This window comes from Ochotona curzoniae, unplaced genomic scaffold (assembly GCF_017591425.1).
Source record: "Ochotona curzoniae isolate NIBS_2020 unplaced genomic scaffold, NIBS_Ocur_1.0 contig_3498, whole genome shotgun sequence".
Taxonomy (NCBI): Eukaryota; Metazoa; Chordata; class Mammalia; order Lagomorpha; family Ochotonidae; genus Ochotona; species Ochotona curzoniae.
In genome coordinates this window covers 42,582,744-42,602,815 of record NW_024465885.1, presented here as the reverse complement: position 1 = coordinate 42,602,815, position 20,072 = coordinate 42,582,744, and the positions used below count along the sequence as shown (strand labels likewise).

At 46.8% G+C, this 20,072-nt stretch overlaps 1 protein-coding gene across 4 annotated transcripts in view; it reads left to right on the top strand.

Annotated features, from left to right (window-relative positions):
- The first annotated feature begins 5,940 nt into the window (after positions 1-5,940).
- Positions 5,941-20,072, top strand: part of SCAF4 (SR-related CTD associated factor 4) — a 61,307-nt gene continuing 47,175 nt past the window's right edge. For 2 of the 4 annotated variants that reach the window (XM_040980725.1, XM_040980724.1), the window contains exon 1: positions 5,941-6,311. In XM_040980725.1, coding sequence (XP_040836659.1) covers positions 6,282-6,311 — 30 coding nt within the window. In that variant the 5' untranslated portion in view covers positions 5,941-6,281. The remainder of the gene's footprint in view (positions 6,312-20,072) is intronic. The other 2 variants (XM_040980727.1, XM_040980726.1) reach the window with 1 other exon arrangement.

Below are 20,072 nucleotides of genomic sequence, written 5' to 3'. Positions count from 1 at the left end.
AAATATATGGCTATAGGTGTTCAGCGTAGCACTTAAGACATGCACATCCCACTGGAGAGTGCCTGATTTCAGGTCACACTTCCACCCCCAATACTGCTTCCTGTTAAGTGCACCTTGGAGTGATGGCTCAGGGGTTGGGTCTTTAAGGCCCAACTGGCAGATAGGGATTATATTTTGGCCTTCAGCTTTCAATTTCAGTCCAGCCTTGGTAACTGTGACCGTCTGGGGAGTAAACCAGTGAATGGGATTACTGTCTATGCCTCAAATGATGTGTGAGCATCTTAACTTGAATATGAACTCTAAGGCCTACACCATTCCCCAACCCTTCCCCTGCTCTGCTTTTTAAAATTTATATATATATATATTTTTTTTTAAAGATTTATTTTTTTATTATTTTTTCATTGGAAAGGCAGATATACAGAGAGGAGAGACAGCGAGGAAGATCTTCCATCCGATGATTCACTCCCCAAGTGAGCGCAACGGTCGATGCTATGCCGATCCGAAGCCAGGAGCCTCTTCTGGATCTCCCACGCGGGTGCAGGGTCCCAAAGCTTTCGGCCGTCCTCGACTGCTTTCCCAGGCCACAGGCAGGGAGCTAGAAGGGAAGCGGGGCTGCTGGGACTAGAACCGGCGCCCATATGGGATCCCGGGCGTGCAAGGCGAGGACCTTAACTACTGCGCCACCGCGCCGGGCCCTAAAAGATTTATTTTTATTACAAAGTCAGATATACAGAGAGGAAGAGAGACAGAGAGGAAGATCTTCCGTTCGATGGTTCACTCCCCAAGTGAGCACAATGGCCGGAGCTGTGCCAATCCAAAACCAGGAACCAGGAACCTCTTCCGGGTCTCTCATATGGGTGCAGGGTCCCAAAGCTTTGGGCTGTCCTTGACTGCTTTCCCAGGCCACAAGCAGGGAGCTAGATGGGAAGTGGAGCTGCTGGGACAAGAACCAGCGCCCATATGGGATCCCGGCATTCAAGGCAAGGACTTTAGCTGCTAGGCCACGCCGCCGGGCCCAAAATTTATATATTTTTAAAGATTTATTTATTCCTTCAAATTTCTATTTTTTTAAAGATTTATTTATTCTTATTGGAAACATAGATCCACAGAGAGAAAGAAAGAAAGATTTTCCATTTGCTGGTTCACTCCCCAAGTGGCTGCAATGGCCAGGGTTAAGTCAATCCAAAGCCAAGAGCCCGGAGCTTCCTTTGCGTCTCCCATATGCATGCAGGGCCCCAAGGCTTTGGGCCATCCTCCACTGCTTTCCCAGGCCACAAGCAGGGAGCTGGATGGGAAGTGGGGCCACTGGGACAAGAACCAGCGCCCATGTGGGATCTCGGCACTTGAAGGCGGAGGGATTAGCAAATTGAGCCCTTGTGCTGGGCCCCCAATTTCTATTCTTAGGGAAGAAAGGAAATGGTCAAGATAAACCACTTTCCTTTATTGTTTATGTACTCTTACTGGTGTACTCATAATCACAATTATTAATCTAGAACATCTTAGGTTTGCTGCACACTTGCTAAAATTTCTTTTTTAAAAGAAGCTACAGAAAGTATAAAATTTTTTTAAAAAAGGAAGCTACTTTGGCTATACAAGTCATATGTCTTCTATAGGGAGTCTGGAAAGTGCTGGAAATTTAAGAAGAAAATGAAAATCCTCTAAGAGCCCATCACTCAACTGCCACTGAGGTTGTCTCTCTTGGCATTTCTGCCCCTCACTAGTTCTCCTCCTTGGACATCAATGGGCAGGAAAAGGAGGGAGGCAGGCACCTGGGGATAGAGAGGACATATGTGGAATTTTTCAGTGGGCAGCTGGAAACAGTTTCAAACCAAGACAGAGTTGAGATCCCTAAGTGGGTAGGGACAGGAGACAATGAGGTGAGCAACGGAGAGAGGAGAAAAAATGGACCAGGTAGAAAGATGTCTCATGTATCAGCTTTCACTTACTCCATTTATATTTACTCCAGAAGGATATGGCAATGAGTAACAGGAAGAACTTCTTTTCTTCTGGGTTCTGATATATACATGCTTTCTTTCCACCTGTTCTCTAGACCTGTACTCTGTAGACAGTTCCTTTCAAGAAAAGGTTGATGACAAGCAAACGGCACAGAATATTCCAGAATTTTATTTCCTAAAAGCCATATTTCCCAGCCTCTGAGTATGGAGTTGATCAACTCTTCTTTGAAACACTGAGTTTGCTTAGAATAGCTCTTTCGTGCTATTTTCACATCCACATCATGAGCAAATGAATCTGTTTCAGTTCTGTAGAAGACAAGCTTGCACGTGAACAAATGTCTTGCTGATTTTTATTCTGTCACATCCATTTGTGAGCCTCTAGCCGCCAATGCAATAGGCTGCATCCCTACTGGTTCAAGGTCTGCCCGCGAAGGACAGTTTTCACAAGCTGGTTCATTTGCTGACCATTTCCCATAGGAAGGCCTGACTCATCTGCCTGGAAAGATAGAGGTGGGAGCCCAGCAGCAGCTAAGCAAAAGGTTGCCCGCTGTCCCAAAGCAGATAGGAGCACTGCTGTTTCCAGCAGGGAAAAATGCTAGCGAAAGCTGCCCAGGTGCCCAAAGTCTAGCTGATAACACATATTCTCCAATTACTTGTAAAAAGACTTTCTCAACACTATCACCAGAAAATCCAAAAAGAACCTCCTACATCTAGGTTATCAACCTTCAACACTTGGATCTTAGAAGCCACATCTTGATCTTTGTGCATTCAGCCCTCTACCAGCTAATCACCAGCAATGGATCCCTTGGAGACCATCATTTCTCATTCAGCAGCCATTATGGAGCTCAACAGCTATAAGGCCATGGTACACTGTCTCAAACGCAACACATCCAACACTGGACTCACGACCTTCCCAGAAGTCCATTTCCTACCTCAATTCAAGACTTCATCTTGGTCCTAAGCCAAATCCATCCCCTGACACACAAGAAAGAACACTACTTATTGTAGGAGGACATTGTGAGCCTGGAAGGTCAGCGAGCACAGGTTTGAAGTTCATTGGACAGTATTTGCATGACAACAACCTAATGGCTACCTTTGGTATAAACAGCATGTAAATGAGAACACCTGGTGGGATATACAAAACAAAAGGAATTCCAATCAAGAGAGGGAAAACAGTACGAACTCTCAGTGTATAAGGTCTGATGCCCCTAATAAACTTCGGCTTTGACCATCAGTCAGGGTCCACGCGTGTTATTATCGGCTCCGTGCACCAAGTCCGTTGCTGCGGGACAGCGACAACTTATAAGAATTGATTGTATGAATTGGTTTTGTGGGTTCATTTTCAAGATCCACCACAGTTCACAGGAGGAGGGTAGGGGCAGGTAGGAATACATAGTGTGAAAATGCTGCAACGCTTTTTTTTTTTCTTTTTTAGATAACAGCAATACAAGACACAAGGTAAGAAGTGCCACTGTGCATCATGGCAACACATATAGTGGGAACCCGACACAAGGTAGCTATACCTGGAAGATGAAAAGGTAGCAGGGTGTGATGAATGAATGCTACAAAGAGATGTCTGAACAGCAACTAGCTGCAAATCATGCCTGTGTACATGGAGAAGTGGGGGAGGGTCTTCCTTGAGAACAATGGCCCAACTGTGTCAATTTCCAGACAGATCCAGCAGATGATACAACTTGGACTGTGCCAGGCAGTAGGCTGGAAACATGTTGCAGGTGTCTTGGACTGTACCTGGGGGGAAGAAAAAAAGATTGTTCAAGAAAGGCCACATGCTAGGATGACAAAAACCTCCTCCTGTCTATGTTCTCCTTTTTTTGTTATTTATCTGAGGGAAATGGGACAGAGCGCATGTTCCCATCTGACAGTTCACTCCCCAGCTGCCCCCACTGGCTCCTGGCTAGAGCCAAAATGGAGTCAGGAACTCCATCCAAATTTCCTATCACCATGTTCTTTCCAGGGTCTGGGTGAGCAGGGAGCTGGAGCTGGGTATCACATCCAGGCACTCCACTCCAGGAGGTAGGCGTCTTAATTACGGTCTTAACCGCTAGGCCAGCTGCATTCTCTACTGCAATATGGGTAGTGCTTGTGGATGACAAAACAGACTTGGAAAACATCACGACAGCTCACTGGAAAGAAAGATGAGAATAATGAAGAGACATAAAGTGGATTTGAACACAAAAACCTGGGTCTGTTTCTTTAAAAACAAGCCAATTTTCTCTTCAAGCTGCCCTCACAGCCGTTTCTGTGCCATGTCTCCCACCTGCTCGTGTCCTCTGCAGTGTGCGCTGTGTCAGCCTCTGCCCCTCGGGTTGCCACTCTAGCACAGTGCAGGATGAGCTCCAGGAGGCTAAACCCACCTGGCACTGCCCCATGCCCACTCTGCTGTGCTTTTTCCAGGTCCTTCTGCATCCCTTCCACACCAGCCTTCCTGAGCGAGCTGCGCACCAGTGACTCCGATTTCAGTCCTACCCCCTCGCTCCACACCTGTTTACTCAACCGCCTCCTGGACATCCTTGCGGCTGGGTGCTGGGGCAGCTCACGTGGAAAATCACCAAGCTGTGTGGTTTTGGGCACGTCCGTTCACTGAGTCCAGCTGGGGTGTCACTCTCTCTACCATAAAATGAGGGCGGTACTAATGGCTGCCTCACCCAGAAGCCTGCTTGCAGAGATCAAATAAAATACGGAGCAACAGCACATCAGGGGGTAGGCCCTGGCACAGGGGTAAGTGGTCTATAAGTCAGAATCATTACTCAGCTTTCCCTCAAACCCACTCCTGCTGCTCCATCAGTTCCTGAATTTACCTCATAAACCCAACCAGCCAGGCCATTCTGCTTGATGCTTTTCCTTAACCTCAATTCTTCTACCGGGGTCTTTCCATTCCACTTCCTGTCTGTGTTCATCCTCCTGCAATTCCAGTGGTCCAGGGTCACTGTCCCCTCTAACCTCACTCTCACTTCGCTGGACCATTCTTTCCAAGGGGACACTGTGACTCCCCCACTGCCCTGGGGAATTCCAAACCCTGGCGAAAGGCAATATTCCTGAGCGTGTTTTGCCTCATGGCCACTGTCTCAATCCCCCACCCAGGCTGGGAGGAGGTCTTCTCGTTCTTCCTCTTCCTCCAGATGTAGCTGAGGGTCGCGCTATCTCCTCCGGGAAGCCCCTCTAGACTTACAGCTGGAAAAGCACTTTTCCGCTTTGCTCCCTAGGGCTGTTAGCCAGGCTCCGAGACCGGCAAGGACCCCTCTACAACTCCAACACCTGGCACAGCGCCCGACAGATAGCAGGAACTCAAGGAGGGGGAATCAGGGCAGTGTTTATGACCAGAAAGCAAGCAACTTGGGTTTCTTTGCCAAGAGGGAAGGAATCAACGCGACGATTTCACCAAGCCTCCACGCTCCCGAGTCTGCCCCGAGGGTCCCCGTCAGGACCTGCGTGGATGAACCCAGAGCCAGCGCGTCCCCGGGTCGGCGTCTCCACGTGGGCACCATGAACCATCGCAGCAGAGAGCGCGAGCGAGCAGACGCCACGGGGCTGGGACTCAGCGCTGGGACTGCGCTCTTCAGGCGGGCCGAGGTGAAGTTCCTGCCGGGCGCCTTTTGTTCCGGGCCGCCGGGGGCGCCGAGCGGCTCTCGCCCGGCCTGGGTGGAACGCGTCCGACGGGCACGCGGCACGCGGCACGGCGCGGCCGTAACAGCTACGCCTCAGGGCAGCGTCGGAGCTCGAACTCGGGTCTCCCCGAGCGGCCTTCCCGGGCCGCGGGCGCCGCCGGCGGGAACCGGCCCGGCCTCACGGCCTCACGGCCTGTCGGCGTCACGCGGCCGCGGCAGGGCGGAGCCAGGCGGGGCCTCGGCGCGGGCGGGGCGGCCGCCGGGCGCAGGAAGCGCCGGGAGGCCCGAGCCGTCCCAGGGTGCCCCGCGCGGCGTGCACTCGGGCCGCTGCCGCCATCCCGCTGGCGAGAGGCAGAGAGAGGCCCGCCCGCTCGCCGGCCGGGCCAGTGCGTGAGGGCGCGGGGGGCCGTGTCAGCGAGACGCAGGGCGCAGCCGCCGCCACCAAACGGACATGTTGGAGCTCAGCGCCGCCGCCGCCGCCGCCAGCGAACGGGACTGAGTGGAGGCCCCGGGACCGTCCGCCTCGGCCGCAGCCTCTGCCTGCTCAGCCTCGGGCTTCGCCGCGCCGCTCGTCGCCTCGCCGCCCCAAGCCCCTTAGGCCCGGCCGGCGTCCCGGCCCCGCTCCGCCGCGGCGCGAGGTCTATGTGACCGGCGGGGGCCCGGAGCAGCCGCCACCGCCGTCTGCCGCCGCAGCGCGAACATGGACGCCGTCAACGCCTTCAACCAGGAGGTGAGCGGGGCTCGGGGCCTGCGGCGGCGGAACGAGAACCGGGGCCCGCTTCTCCCGCCCTGCAGGGTTTTGGGGCTTGGCTGCGGGGTTGGGGTGGCTGCTGTGTCCGGGGGCAACGCTTCCTGTTGCCCCGGTTCCGGGGCGTCGGGGCCTGCGCGGAGCCGGCCTTGGTGGCCCGGCTGAGGTCGAGGCGACCACGGCGGCGTTGAGTGTGGGGGGGGGTGGAACTGACCCCCGCACCCCATCCCCCACCCCCGGGGACCGGGGCCACGGCGACCCCCACCTCCGGGACCGCTCCCGCTCCGTCGGCCGGCCTCGGCTTTCGTAACTTGCGCCCGGTGTGTGTGGGGGGGGTTCCCGGCGCGCTCCTGGCTCCCGGGAGCCGGCCCCGGGGTTGGAGCGCGGGCCGGCGGGCGTGTGGGGTTGGGGGCGGGGAAGCGGGAGCATCTGCCGGTGGCCGGGCCGGCGGAGCGGCGGTCGGGGGCTCTCCTGTTGCCCCGATCCGCGCCGCTGGACTCTGATCCCGGCCCGCGTCTGGTGTGCGACGTGCGCTTGGGAAATGGGGTGGCCGCCTGACCGTTCCTGAGTCCGGGAGCCTAGCCCTCCTGGAGGAGGCTCTTTGGCCCCAACGTGACACTTTGGAAAAAGTTGAACGGGAGAGGAGCAGTGATGGCTCTTCCTCAAGCGCGCGGGCGAGCCGGCGTGGGCCTTCGCTTCCCCACCCTCGCCCGTGGCAGTTAATCCTCAACCCCCCTTCCTAAGGGATCATTTACATGTGAAAAACCTCCCCAAACCGGGAACAAAGCTGCCTGCCCTTTCAAATTCCCTGGTTGTATCCCGATTCGTCCCAGGTGCCACTTCTGGAGGTGGGGGCAAGGGGGAGGGCTCCGACCTTTTTATCTCGAGTTGATTTGGGAGGAGGGGGTTTGATGATTGAAAACGCGTTTGCTGAAACTGTTGTCACGGGGTGGGATGGATTATGTTCCTCCTAGAAGTACAGAAGATAAGGCAGCCTTGGGGGAGATGGGGTGGAGTAGTTGGAGAAGCTTCCGGCAGCACTGAAAACTTGCTGCTGCATCCCTCGGGGAGATGCAGTTCCGCTGGCGAAAGTGAAGTTGCCGTGGTTTTCCCCGTCGCTTTGCAGTGGGTAGGTAGGGACCCTAGCTGGAGAACCTTGGAGAAGGTTTGTTGCCGTACACGCTACACTCGGACCCAGCCTCTTGAACGTCCAGGGAACTGGGGGAGGTGTCTCAGCGCTCACAGGTGGGACAGCTCTTGGGATTTGTGACCGCCAGGGATTTGGGGATAATATCTCAGGGGTTGAGAGTTGAGTTTGCTTTCTGAAGGTAAGCTTTCCTGGGATGTTGGCTTCCTGAGGGCAGGGAGTCTTTGCCAACCTGCAGCCTCCCCTCTGCCCCCCCAAGCAGGTAGCATGGCAAATGCTTGAATGAATGAGTTATGCAAATGATACAGGAGGTTAAATGATTTCAAACATAGTTTTCTCACAAGGCCAGAAACGATTCAATGTTTTCAATGAGTGAAGTGGCTTTTAAGTGTATCCTTTAAGACCAGAATTATTTAGTTCTGGTTGAGATATTTTTGAAGTTGGAAGCACAATGAACTAAGCATCTTATATTAATTTTGAAAAAGTCAGTAGTTTTTACTTTGAAAGTCTAAAATTAGGAATGTTATTTGCTCCTTATGAAAAAAAAATTTAATTTTTCCTTTAAATGCCCAAAATTAACATTTTATCAGTTTTTTTTCTCTTTAAGTAGTTTTCATTTCTATTCTTAGTCTTCATGAACTGCTGCTGCTGTTATGTTGGATGTATGTAGCCACTGCACCACTTCTGCTAAATCCTTTGGAACAATCTAAGCTTTGCACCTGTTGGGCTTTGTAGTGCTTTTTTCCTGCCTATTCGTCAAATACTATTGATTAGTTTCCTGAAACCTCAAATCTCCCACATCATCTTCATTTGACAGGTTTTCCAGTGCCTGCTCAGCTGCACAGCGTGTGCCGAGAGCTGTGGTGCTGCCGCTGTCTCACCAAGGTGCCTGAGAGGACTGAAGTTAGGCAGAAAACTGGAATACATGATAGGGCAGCTTCCTCTGGGCCCTTAGAATGGGCCATGGGCAAAAGAATGGATCATATCATGAATGCTTTTAGGAGATGTAATTTTGCTTTGTTTTGTTTTGTTTGAAAGGTAGTTAGAGACAGGTATCCACTGGGTAACTTCCCAATTGGCCAGAACCCGGAGCCTGGGACTTGTCTGTCTCCCACAGGTTGCATGGGTTTAAACACTTGAGCCATCCTGTGTTGCTTTCGCAGGGAGCTGGATGAAAAGTGAAGCAGCTGGGACAAACCTGCAGTAGCAGCCTGACTCGCTGTAGCCCAACAACAGCCCCACGGTTTCTTTCATTTAGACTGCATCCCAGGGACAGGGAGAGGTAGCATACGGTCAGCTTCCTGTCAGCCTGCTCACTCCCCAGAAGCTCACAAGGAAACACCATTAACACAAATCAGTTTTCAAGAGTGTATTTGATGGAGGAGAAAATATGTGTGTGAGTTCTTTTAAAGGCTTTTTAATTTTTATTTGAAAGGCCAGGTTACAGAGGGAGGAAGAGACAGGAGGGGAAATCTTCTGGCCGCTGGTTCGCTGTCCATATGGACTCAAGGAGTCTGGAGCTTCTTCCACGTGTCCTGTATGAGTGCTTGGGCCAGTCTACTGCTTCCCAGGTACCTTAGCAGGGAGCTGGATCGGAAGTGAACAAATTGGGTCCGGCACGGTAGCCTAGCAGCTAAAGTCCTCGCTTTGCAAACACCAGCATCCCCTATGGGCACTTGTTCTAATCCCGTCGGCCTTGCTTCCCATCCAGCTCCTTGCTTGTGGCCTGGGAAAGCAGTTGAGGACAGGCCAAGGCTTTGGGACCCTGCACTTGTGTGGGACACCTGAAAGAAGCTCCTGTCTCCTGGCTTTGGATCAGCACAGCTCCAGCTGTTGCAGCCTCTTGGGGAGTGAATCAATGGATGGAAGATCTTCCTGTCTCTCCTCTCTGTATATTTGACTTTCCAATAAAATCAAGAGGTGAACAAACTGAGTCTTTAACTGGCAGCATTTGGGATGCCAGTGTTTCAGGAGTCTGCACATACCATGGGAGGCCACCAACCCTGTATTTGATTTTTGAACAGGTTAAGTTTGAGTTGTGTGGCAGGTAGGCAGGAGGAAAGTTTTGACAAGCTGTTAAACACATAGGAATAAAACTTGGAAGTAGCCAAGAGAAAGAAGACATCCACAGATTACTGGAATGTACCTGATAGAAAATTGAGTCGGGGTGGGAGGATGGAAAATTTATGGCCTGTCAGACGTTTTGTGTATCCCCACAACTTTCAAGAAACTCAGTCATGGACGAGGGAACTGGTATTTGCTAATTGATGACAGAGCTGGGGTTTGTGTAGATTTCCCCAACGTGCTTGCACATGAAAGAGTTTTGCTTGATGCCAGGAGTGTCATCACAGGTTAAACACTTTAGAAAAAGCCACTAGAATTTTTGCAATTAATATAGTTTGGAGTTTAAGGTTAGAAGATGATGGGAAGTTAGTGACATGATGTGCTCTTTCAGAGGTTTGATTTTGAGGGAAAAACTGCTTCCAGGAGGGGGGGAGCAGTCTAGTGAGCAGTGGGCGGGGTCAGGAGGTTTAGGTGCCTTTCCTATGTGTGCAGGTATCCGTCATAAAGGTCACAGGAAAGTGGACCTAAAAGGTAAGTTTATTTTAATACAAAGGATTTGAAATCCTTGCACAAGGCTTTGTCATATACAGTGTCTGTGATTTGAGACCACTTAAGCTACAATGTTTCACCCTTCATGATGTTCAAACTCTGCTCTATATTATTCTGAGTAGAAACTTAACCATTTAGGAGAACAGGGTTTAGAAAAGCAGGGTAAAGCAAGTAGCAAGAGGTTGTGTTTAATTTGAAACATAACTGTCTAAAAGGGACAAGGGCTGGTGGTGGCAGAGCGAAGTGATTCTCAGCAGTGTCATCCCGTATGGGTGCTGGTTTGGGTCCCAGCTACTCTGCTTCCCATCCAGCTCTCTGCTTAAGGTGTAGAGAAGCAACAGAGGATGGCCCAACTTCAAATCTGCTTAGCGTTGGCCGTTGTGGCCATTTGGGGAATGAATCAGCAGATGGAAGACCGTCTCTAAAAAAATACCCTTTAAACAGAAATTAAACAAATAAAGATTAAAAATATGTAAGTAAGAGAAGTCTCTTTGATACAGAAGGGAGAGATAATTTAAGAGACAGAAAAGTCACTCCCCAAGAGGCTGTTGTGGCCATAGCTGGGAGCCAGGAGCTTCTTGGGGTCTCTTTTAGGGTCATCCTTTGCTACTTGCCCACGCCATAAGCAGGAATCTGGATTAGAAGTGTAGCAGCCAGGACTTGAATTGATACTCATATGGGATGTTGGCTCTGCGGGCCAAGCCTTAGGATATTTTTTAAAGGTTCATTTACTCTAAAGGTGAAAGTTACAGAGCTGGAGACACAGGGCGAACCTGTATCTGCTGGTTCACTCCCTAAAAAGCTCATTAACAGCCAGGGCTGGTCCCAGTTGAAGCGAAAGCTGGGAGCTGGTCTCCCACGTGTAAGGCAGTGTGCAAGTAATTGGGCCATCCCCTCTGCTGCCTTCCCAGTTACATTAGCAGGCTGCTTGGAAGTCAAGCAGTCTGCACTCAAACCAGCGCTCTGATGTGTCTGATGTGGGATGCTGGTGTCAGACCAGTGACACCTTGACCCATTGTCTCACGCCAGCCTCAAGAAAGTTGAAGCTGATTGTTTAAAGTACCTGTTTAAAGGGATATTTGAAGAATTTTGACAAGATGCTATTTGAAATGTTGTGAGAGATCAATAAATAAATAATAAAGAATATTGGATCAGTGATACGTGTGATGTTTGGTTTGCTGACCTGGAATATATGTAAGGGTAGTCTCATAAGATTGTATTGCCTAGTGGCAGCAGTGCCGTGAAGGTGGCTTTAATTCTGTTGTGTTATAAACACACTACAGGTGAAGGGTGTAGTTAGTGTTAACATTGATGGAATGAATAAAGGCTCAAGGTTTGGATTTAAAGCTGGTTGTAATTTTAGCTTCCATTCAGTGTTCCCTAAATCCAGAGGGATATGTCTTGCTCCTCCCACTGTTTGCACCACCTACAGTTTATTTAAGCCATTAATTAGAATGCAAAAATAATGCAGAGAAAAGAATTGACAGTTGTCCTGCAGTGCGCTTTTTTTGACTTAGGCATTATTAACATTTTAGATTTAGTTCCTCTTTTGCTGGCAAACTACAAGGAACTTTTCAAACTCCTTGTATACATATAAGAATTTCTGTAGGACAACTCTTCTCAAACTTCATTTTTTGACACCTTTAAATTAAAAAAAAATTCAAGACCACAGTTTTTTAAATTAATCACTTGAGGATTTTATCTGTTGATAATTAGCAAGCTTAAATTGAGGAATGTGTATTAATTTACTAAAACATTGCATGTTATCGCATAAAGAATAATGTGTAAAAAATTAGAGTGGCACTGTTTTCATGTTTTACAAGTGTTTTTGTCTTTGGGTTTTTTTGTTTGTTTGCTCATACCTACTTTTCCATTCCTTCTCTTGGACTAGGACCATTAGGTGGCCCTTGGAAAACACTGCATACCTGTGAGAAAATTATTTCAAAGGGCAAGAAATACCGTAGGTTATAAAGAGTTCTGACCTCACAGACAAGTGACAGGACTCTGCCCCTGAGCGTTTGTTGGGTTGGTGTTTGAGAACTGCAGGACTGAGGTGCTGAAGTGACACACACTTAATGCCATGGTGCAAAACAGGAACAAAATACACATGGTAGTTTATCTCAATAAATTATGCTTTATGAATATTTAATATGTGGTACACTTACCAAGTTGGGCTCTTAGTCTTGACCAATCCCCTTGATGGAAAGAAGAAAGTCCCACGTCTTGGGAGATGACGGCCTTCTGGTTTCTCAGTGATTTGTTCTCTGTTGCTGTTAACACGTGAATTGTTGATGACTCCCTTAGAAATTGGGGAAAGCTGATGAGCAGGTCTTGTGAGTATTTTTTTTTTAACCCACACTTTACTGTTTTTAAGTATGCTTGAGTGAAATTTTTTTTTTCAGAGAGGAGACAGATTTTCCATGCACTGGTTCACTCCCCAAATGGCTGCAACAGTTGAGAACCGAGCTGGTCTGAAGCCAGGAGCCAAGAGCTTCTTCTGGATTTTATTTTGAACATTCTTTCCCCAAGGGGTTTGTTTAGAGAAATGCATGAAAACTCAAAGTTTGTACTGTGATAGGGAATGGAAGAAATTTGGAGGGCCAGGCCAACAATTATGAAGTGAAAATTGGAGATTGCTCTTACCATATTTGAGCATGTTGTGCTGTTAATTCCGGAGCTTTGCTTTGCTTTGCCTTTTTTTTTTTTTTTCTTTTGCTTGAGAGACAAGACAGCTGTCACATCCTGATTGATGCCCAGATGTCTGTAATGGCCAGGATTGGGCCAGGCCTCCCCTAGGTATAGCAGGGACTCAGATGCCTCCCCTGCAGGAGTGTTTGGGATAGTTTTCTTCTTCTTGACTCAGGAAATTTTTAAATTTCTGCCAAAGGTAGAAATCTGATTTTCATGGAGAATGAAATGAGCTGGCTCTTTAGAGAAAGTCTGCACTGCTAAGAAGGGATTCAGAGAAAAATTAGAATAATGGGAAAATTTGGTTACTAAATCTTATGAAACAGATTCAGTATAAAATTATGCCCAGCAATAAAAGGTTAACAAAGTGTAGTGGTTTGATTTGTTATCCCCAGATAGACTGTGGGTGTTTTCTGCTATTGACCACAAGCCGATGTCATTTACTTCAGCATTCCAGGTGACTTTTGTCTAGATACCTGCACACATTCATAAGACATTTCAAATAAATCTTGGTAATATGAACTCCATGTAGTTGAACATTTTATTAACACTGATTTCCTTAGTGAGCATTCTTTTTGAGCCACAGAAAAGGTAGAAATGGGTAACTCCTAGAGTTGTTTTAGATCTTAATTAAGATCCAGTTTGACTTTAGGCCAAGAGCTGTGCTTATATATTAATATCAAAGGATAATTAGCATTGTGTTACTGTGATTTGAGAACTGAAAGATATTTTGCAAATAGTGTTATATTGTACCTTAATCACCTTCTTGTTCAGTATTTGTGTAGATTGATTATATTCCAGATAGCTCTTCATTCATGCTTGTCAAGACATAGATACATTTGTGCATAGTGGTCACTAGGGGAGTGAATCAGTGGACGGAAGATCTTTCTCTCTCCTCGTCTCTGTATATCTCACTTTCCAATAAAAATAAAATAAATATTAAAAAAATCTATTTTTGCATATAGAATTCTTAAAGGTTCAGTGGAGTGCCCTCAACACAAGGCTGAAGTTAATAAAAGTTAGGATATTGGGAGGGGTGAGGCAGGGCTCCATGGAAAATGTGCATCCATCTGAGCACCGTAGGAGTCTGTAACCCCAGTTAATAGGGACTGTGGAGACATAATACAATAAGTATATTTGACATCCAGACTGCATCTTTAAAGATTTTTTTTATTGGAAATGCAGAAACAGAAAGGAAGAGAGACATAAAGATGTTCTGTTCTGTGATAGATAACTCACAATGGGTGAGCTAAGCCTCCAAATGTGCAGGAACTGATCAGGCCACTGGGAGGCAGCATTCCTAACGAACTTCCACTCAGAATTGATGGAGTGTTGAATGATAAGTAATGAAAATGCAAATTGACATTTCTGAATTGAATTTAGCAGTAATCACAGCAGTGTTTTAGAACTTAGAGCCTCAGTCAACCAAATGTTATTGGGGGGGATATTTTATCCGTTAGGTTGTTTAGAGTTGTCACTGCTTGAGGATCCAAGAATAAACTGACTACAGATTTAATTGTAGATTGCCCAGTTACTGCCTGCTGTTAGCCTGGCAAATCCTATTACCTTGTCTAGGTGTGCCATTCACCTGGGCCTACCATATGGGGAGCTCCAATATATCTTTATGCACTTTATCATAGGTTTTGTGCTTTATTTTCTGCTGGTTTGTCAGTAGTATGTTTTTTTTTTTTAATTATTTCTTTATTGGAAAGGCGGATATACAGAGAGGAGAGACAGAGAGGAAGATCTTCCGTCCGATGATTCACTCCCCAAGTGAGCGCAACGGACGATACTATGCCAATCCGAAGCCAGGAGCCTCTTCCCGGTGTCCCACGCGGGTACAGGGTCCCAAGGCTTTGGACCGTCCTTGACTGCTTTCCCAGGCCACAGGCAGGGAGCTGGAAGGGAAGCGGGGCTGCCGGGATTAGAACCGGTGCCCATATGGGATCCCAGGCGTGCAAGGTGAGGACTTAACCACTGCGCCACCGTGCCGGGCCCAGTAGTATGTTTTTTTAACTAAAATAGAATTATAATACTGAGACATGTAGGGGCTGGTGTTGTGCCCTGGCACATTAGTTGGCATTGCATCTGAGAGCCAATTTGAGTTCCAGCTACTCCACTTGTGATCTAGCTTTCTGCTGATGTGCCTGGGAGACTAGTAGGAGATAGCCCAAGTACTTGCAACCCAGATGCAGCTCCTGGTTTGGCCTGGCCTTGGTAGCCGTTTCAGGAATAAATCAGTACTTTTTCTCCCGCTCTCCCTTCCCCCTTCTCTGTAACTCTGCTTTTCAAATAAATAATTTTAAAATGTAATACAGAATCCCTTTAGGAAGCAAATAAAATATTGTATAAATTCTGGTGACCAGGATATCATCTGGCACACTGTGAACTAAGATGGTGAGTGACAGGTTGATTTGGAAAGGACAGAAAAGGTTAATGTAAATAAAAAAAATAATTTGTAGAATATGAGCTCTCAGATGGTCAAGTCCATGCGAACAGTAAGTTACTGGTGGGAAGGAGTCAGGCAACAAGGGGAATGGTTGGTCATGGATGATGAAATGATGCCAGCTGCAACAGTTGATATTTAAAACATGTTTTTTTGTTGTTGGGGTTTTGTTTGTTTCTGTTTTTAAAGATTTATCTATTTTTATTGGAAAGTCAGATACACAGAGAGGAGGAGAGACAGATCTTCCATCCAATGATTCACTCCCCCTAGTGAGTGCAATGGCTGGAGCTGCGCAAACTCAAAGCCAGGAGCCAGGAACCTCCTCCAGGTCTCCCATATGAGTGCAGGGTCCCAAGGCTTTGAGCCGTCCTCAAATGCCCTCCCAGGCCACAAGCAGGGAGCTGGATGGGAAGCAGCCTGCTGGAATTAGAACCAGTGCCTATATGGGATCCCAGTGCATGCAAGGCAAGGACTTAGTCACTGGGCCACCACGCTGGGCCCTAAAACATGTTTTAACAATTTGAATTGTTGGTTATGGATTTTATAAATGTTAACTTTAAAAAACATATATGTATTGGAGAAGCAGATTTACAGAAAAAAGGAGATAGATCTACCTTCTGCTGGTTCACTCCCCAGGTGGCTGCAACGGAGCTAAGCTGATTGAAAACCAGAAGCCGGGCCCGGCGCGGTGGCGCAATGGTTAAGGTCCTCGCCTTGCACGCCTGGGATCCCATATGGGCACCAGTTCTAATCCTGGCAACCCCGCTTCCCATCCAGCTCCCTGCTTGTGGTCCAGGAAAGCAGTCAAGGACGGCCCAAAGCTTTGGGACCCTGTACCCGCATGGGAGACCTGGAAGAGGCTCCTGGCTTCGGATTGGCATAGTATCGGCTGTTGCGCTCACTTGGGGAGTGAATCATCGGACGGAAGATCTTCCTCTCTGTCTCTCCTCTCTGTATATCCGCCTTTCCAATAAAAATAAAATAAGTCTTTTAAAAAAAAAAAACAGAAGCCAGGAGCTGCTTCCAAGTTTCCCACGCGGGTGCAGAGTCCCAAGGCTTTGGGCCACCCTCTACTGCTTTCCCAGGTCATAAGCAGGGAGCTTGACAGGAAAGTGGGGCATGGGGCAGCCAGGACATGAACTATAGCACCCATGAGGGATCTTTGCTTGTGCTATGCAATGATTTAGCTACTGAGCCATTGTCTGCACCCTATAAATGCTAACATTTAAAAAATTTGTCTTACCACATCCTTTCCTATCCTGGAATCATTTTCTTTTCTTTGTATTAGGGCTTAGGAACAAAGGTTTATTCCACAAAAATATTTGACAGCCAATTTTGAGGGTACGCAAAGTTCACTGTCTTGCACTAGGAATGTGATCTTGAGATCTGGACGCCTGTGCTAATAGAAAGCACACAACCCTTGGCCTTTCCCACACTACTGCTTATTTCTTGAGCAAGTCTAAAAGGGAGGCGCTGTGGATGGTTAGCAGAAGGAATGGAAAGTGAACCTGTCCTTACAAGCTGTACTAAATGAGTTAAAGCTCTTGGGAAGGTGGAGCCCTTGGGTCTTAAAGTAAGAAACTTGACTGAAAATCATAGGGGGGAACCCAGTAAAACTGTTGGACATGTGTAGACAATGGGGTGCTGGACTGTCTGACATGGTCTGTACCAACAATGTCGGGGTACACTTAAGAGACTTACAGAATTATGATTCCTTATGAAGGACTGCACTATTGTAACAAAATGAGAAAACTCTGATGGCTGGTGGCAGTTAGGGGGGAATCCAGCCTACACAAAATTGTACCACACAATTCATAATTCAAAATAAAAATGTACTGAAAAAAATGAAAGATAAAAAAATCATAGGGGAAGTAGTTCAGAATGAGTATGTTAGAAATAACGTTGAAATAGCAAGCTTTCCTTCATATTACATGTTTTAGAAGACTTATTTATTTTTATTGGAAAAGCAGATTTACAGAGAGGAGGAGAGACCAAGAGGAAGATTTTCATCCACTGATTCGCTCCCCAGTTGGCTGAAGCTGACCCAATTCAAAGCCAGGAACCTCTTCCGGGTCTCCCACATGGGTGCAGGGTCCCAAGGCCTTGGGCTGTCCTTGACTGCTTTCCCAGGCCACAGGGAGGGAGCTGGACGGGAAGCAGAGCTGTCAAGATTAGAACTGGTGCCCTTATGGGATCCCAGTGCATTCAAGGCAACGACTTTAGCAGTTGGCCTACCATGCCAGGTCCCACTATAGAAAATTTGAGAACATCTGCTACCTTTGTTTTCTATTAGTAGAGTTATTGGTTGAAAAGTTTTGGACAGTTAGGACTGTCATTGTGGTGTTGCAAATTAAGCTGCTGCCTGTTTTCCAGCTCCTTGCTATGCTCTTAGGAAAGCAGAAATACTTGGGCCCAAGTCTGTGGGGTCCCTGCATCCAATTGGGAGATAAGTATGGAGTTCCAGGCTCCTGACTTCAGCCATGGCCCAGTTCTAGCAGTAGCAGCCATTTGGGAAGTGAGCTGATGGGTAGTAACTCTGCCGTTCAAATAATTAAACAAACATTTAAAAATGTATAGGTATTACATAACTGGTGTGATAACCTAGAGGCCAAAGTCCTCGCCTTGCAAGTGCCATGATCCCATATGGGTGCCGCTTCTAATCCTAGCAGTCCCATGTCCCATCTGCTCCCTACTTGTGGCCTGGGAAAGCAGTCGAGGACAGCCCAAAGCCTTGGCACCCTGCACCCACGTGGGAGACCCAGAAGAGGCTCCTGGCTCCTGGCTTTTGTTGGACTAAGCTCCATCCTGGCCTTTGTGGCCAAGTGGGAGTGAACCAGTGAATGGAAGATGTTTTTGTCTGTCTATCCTTATCTGTGTAGATCTGACTTTCCAATAAAAACAAATCTTAAAAAAAGAAAAATTGTAGCTTTTATTTTTTGCATAGTTTTAAGTTTCTCTCTGGGCTTAAAAATCACATTAGGATTTATCAACAGTATCCTTTTTGCCTTGTATTAAATCAGCATTTGTGTCAGCTTGATGATTATGTCTGTTGTGTACATCTTTGATTTGCTAATTTTAAAATTTTTGTTATTTAGCCGTTGGGATTTCCTTTGTTAGCTGAGTTGGCTCTCCACATGTTTTCATTTTGCTGTGTCTTTCTTTTACTGTCTGTACAACAGTTCATTAACTCAGACACGGTGTTCTTCTTTCAAGCAGAATAGCATGGAGATTCTTACTGTAATACGTGAATAGTTTTCCTTCCTCCCCTCACTGCTTTATATTGCCCAATACTGAGAAAATATTAACCCAAGTGCCCCTTTGGTAAATTACATTTTTAGGCCTAAAAATATCAGTTTAACCTCATAGTTTTAGTCGGAAGTGTTTAATGGAGTTGTCTCCAGGCCATAATTAGGTGGATAAAGCACCTTTTCAGAAAAATCATCATTATCTTTTGTTAAGATTTAGTGTGGGGCCCGGTGCAATAGTGTAGTGGTTTAAGTCCTCACCTTTCACATGCCAGGATGCCGTATGGGCACTGGTTTTAACCCCAGCAGCTCCACTTCCCATCCAGCTCCCTGATTGTGGCCTGGGACAGCAGTTGTGGACAGCCCAAGGCCTTTGGACCCTGCACCTGCGTGGGAGACCTGCAAGAGCTCCTGGCTTCAGATTGGCTCAGCTCCAGCCGTTGTGTTCACTTGGGGAGTGAACCATTGGACAGAAGATCTTCCTCTCTGTATATCCGCCTTTTCAATAAAAATAAATAAGTCTTAAAGTGTTAGTGTGTACTTTTATGAAGGATTGATATGTGCTAATAAACATTAAAGTTGTGCTCTTGATTTAAACTAGTGTGTCTGATACATTAAATCAAATCTTTGAATGTATTAACATGTGCATGTAATAAGGAAATTTGGGTACCAGCCTGTGAGTGTACGAAGTTTAGGAAGGATTCCTATTTTTTTTTTCCTTAAATGGAACGTTGTCATTAAACAGTAATAACAAGAGCTTAAGGGAAAATTGCCTTGTCATCTTGGAGTTCATAATAACAACTAATGGATATGATCAGTATTATCCATTACAAAGTAAATTTGAGCGAAGGAAAGATGGATGAGTATCTCATTGGAAGAATACATTAAAAGCCTTATTTCAAAAGCAGGGCAAAGCAGATTCTGGAATGTGCCACTTGGTAGTTTTCGGTTAGTTCTATTAAATGGTTTGTTTTATGAATTTCGAGAAACTGCTTCTCACTAAGAGCCAGAGCAGACTCATGAACACTTTATACCGGACTAAATTAAGCTTCTTGCTGTTGTAAAGTGTGTTACGTCTGATGACTGTATAGTTGATGTTTCACAAATTGTAGATGAGAATGCAATGGGAATCAGAAAAATATAGACTGAGAACTATCCGTTAAGTTAAGCCTACTTGTGGGGCCATTTTCTTGATTTTTTTTTGACTATTGACTTACAGGATGGCATACAAGGTGAGTGCATAAAATTTATAACGTGATCATAAAGGATACACTAGCAAATACCAACAACTATTTACACAATGTGTAAATAAATTGAGAGGACTATCAAACGCCAGCACAACGTCAGCAGGAAGATGTAGTTTTGGTAGGTACAACTAAAAAAATCGGACAGTTTGATTATGCATGTGAGTTAGTGTGAAGCAGTATTTAAACAAAGCATTACATATTATTGTTACCCCTCCAAAAAGATCTATGGCCTGAATGTGATATCTCACCTGGAAACTTGGGAATGTGATTAAGGGTGTTGGATTGGGCTGGTTAGCTTGGATTTTTTTTTAAAGATTTATTCATTTTTATTGGAGAGGCAGATCCACAGAGAGGAGG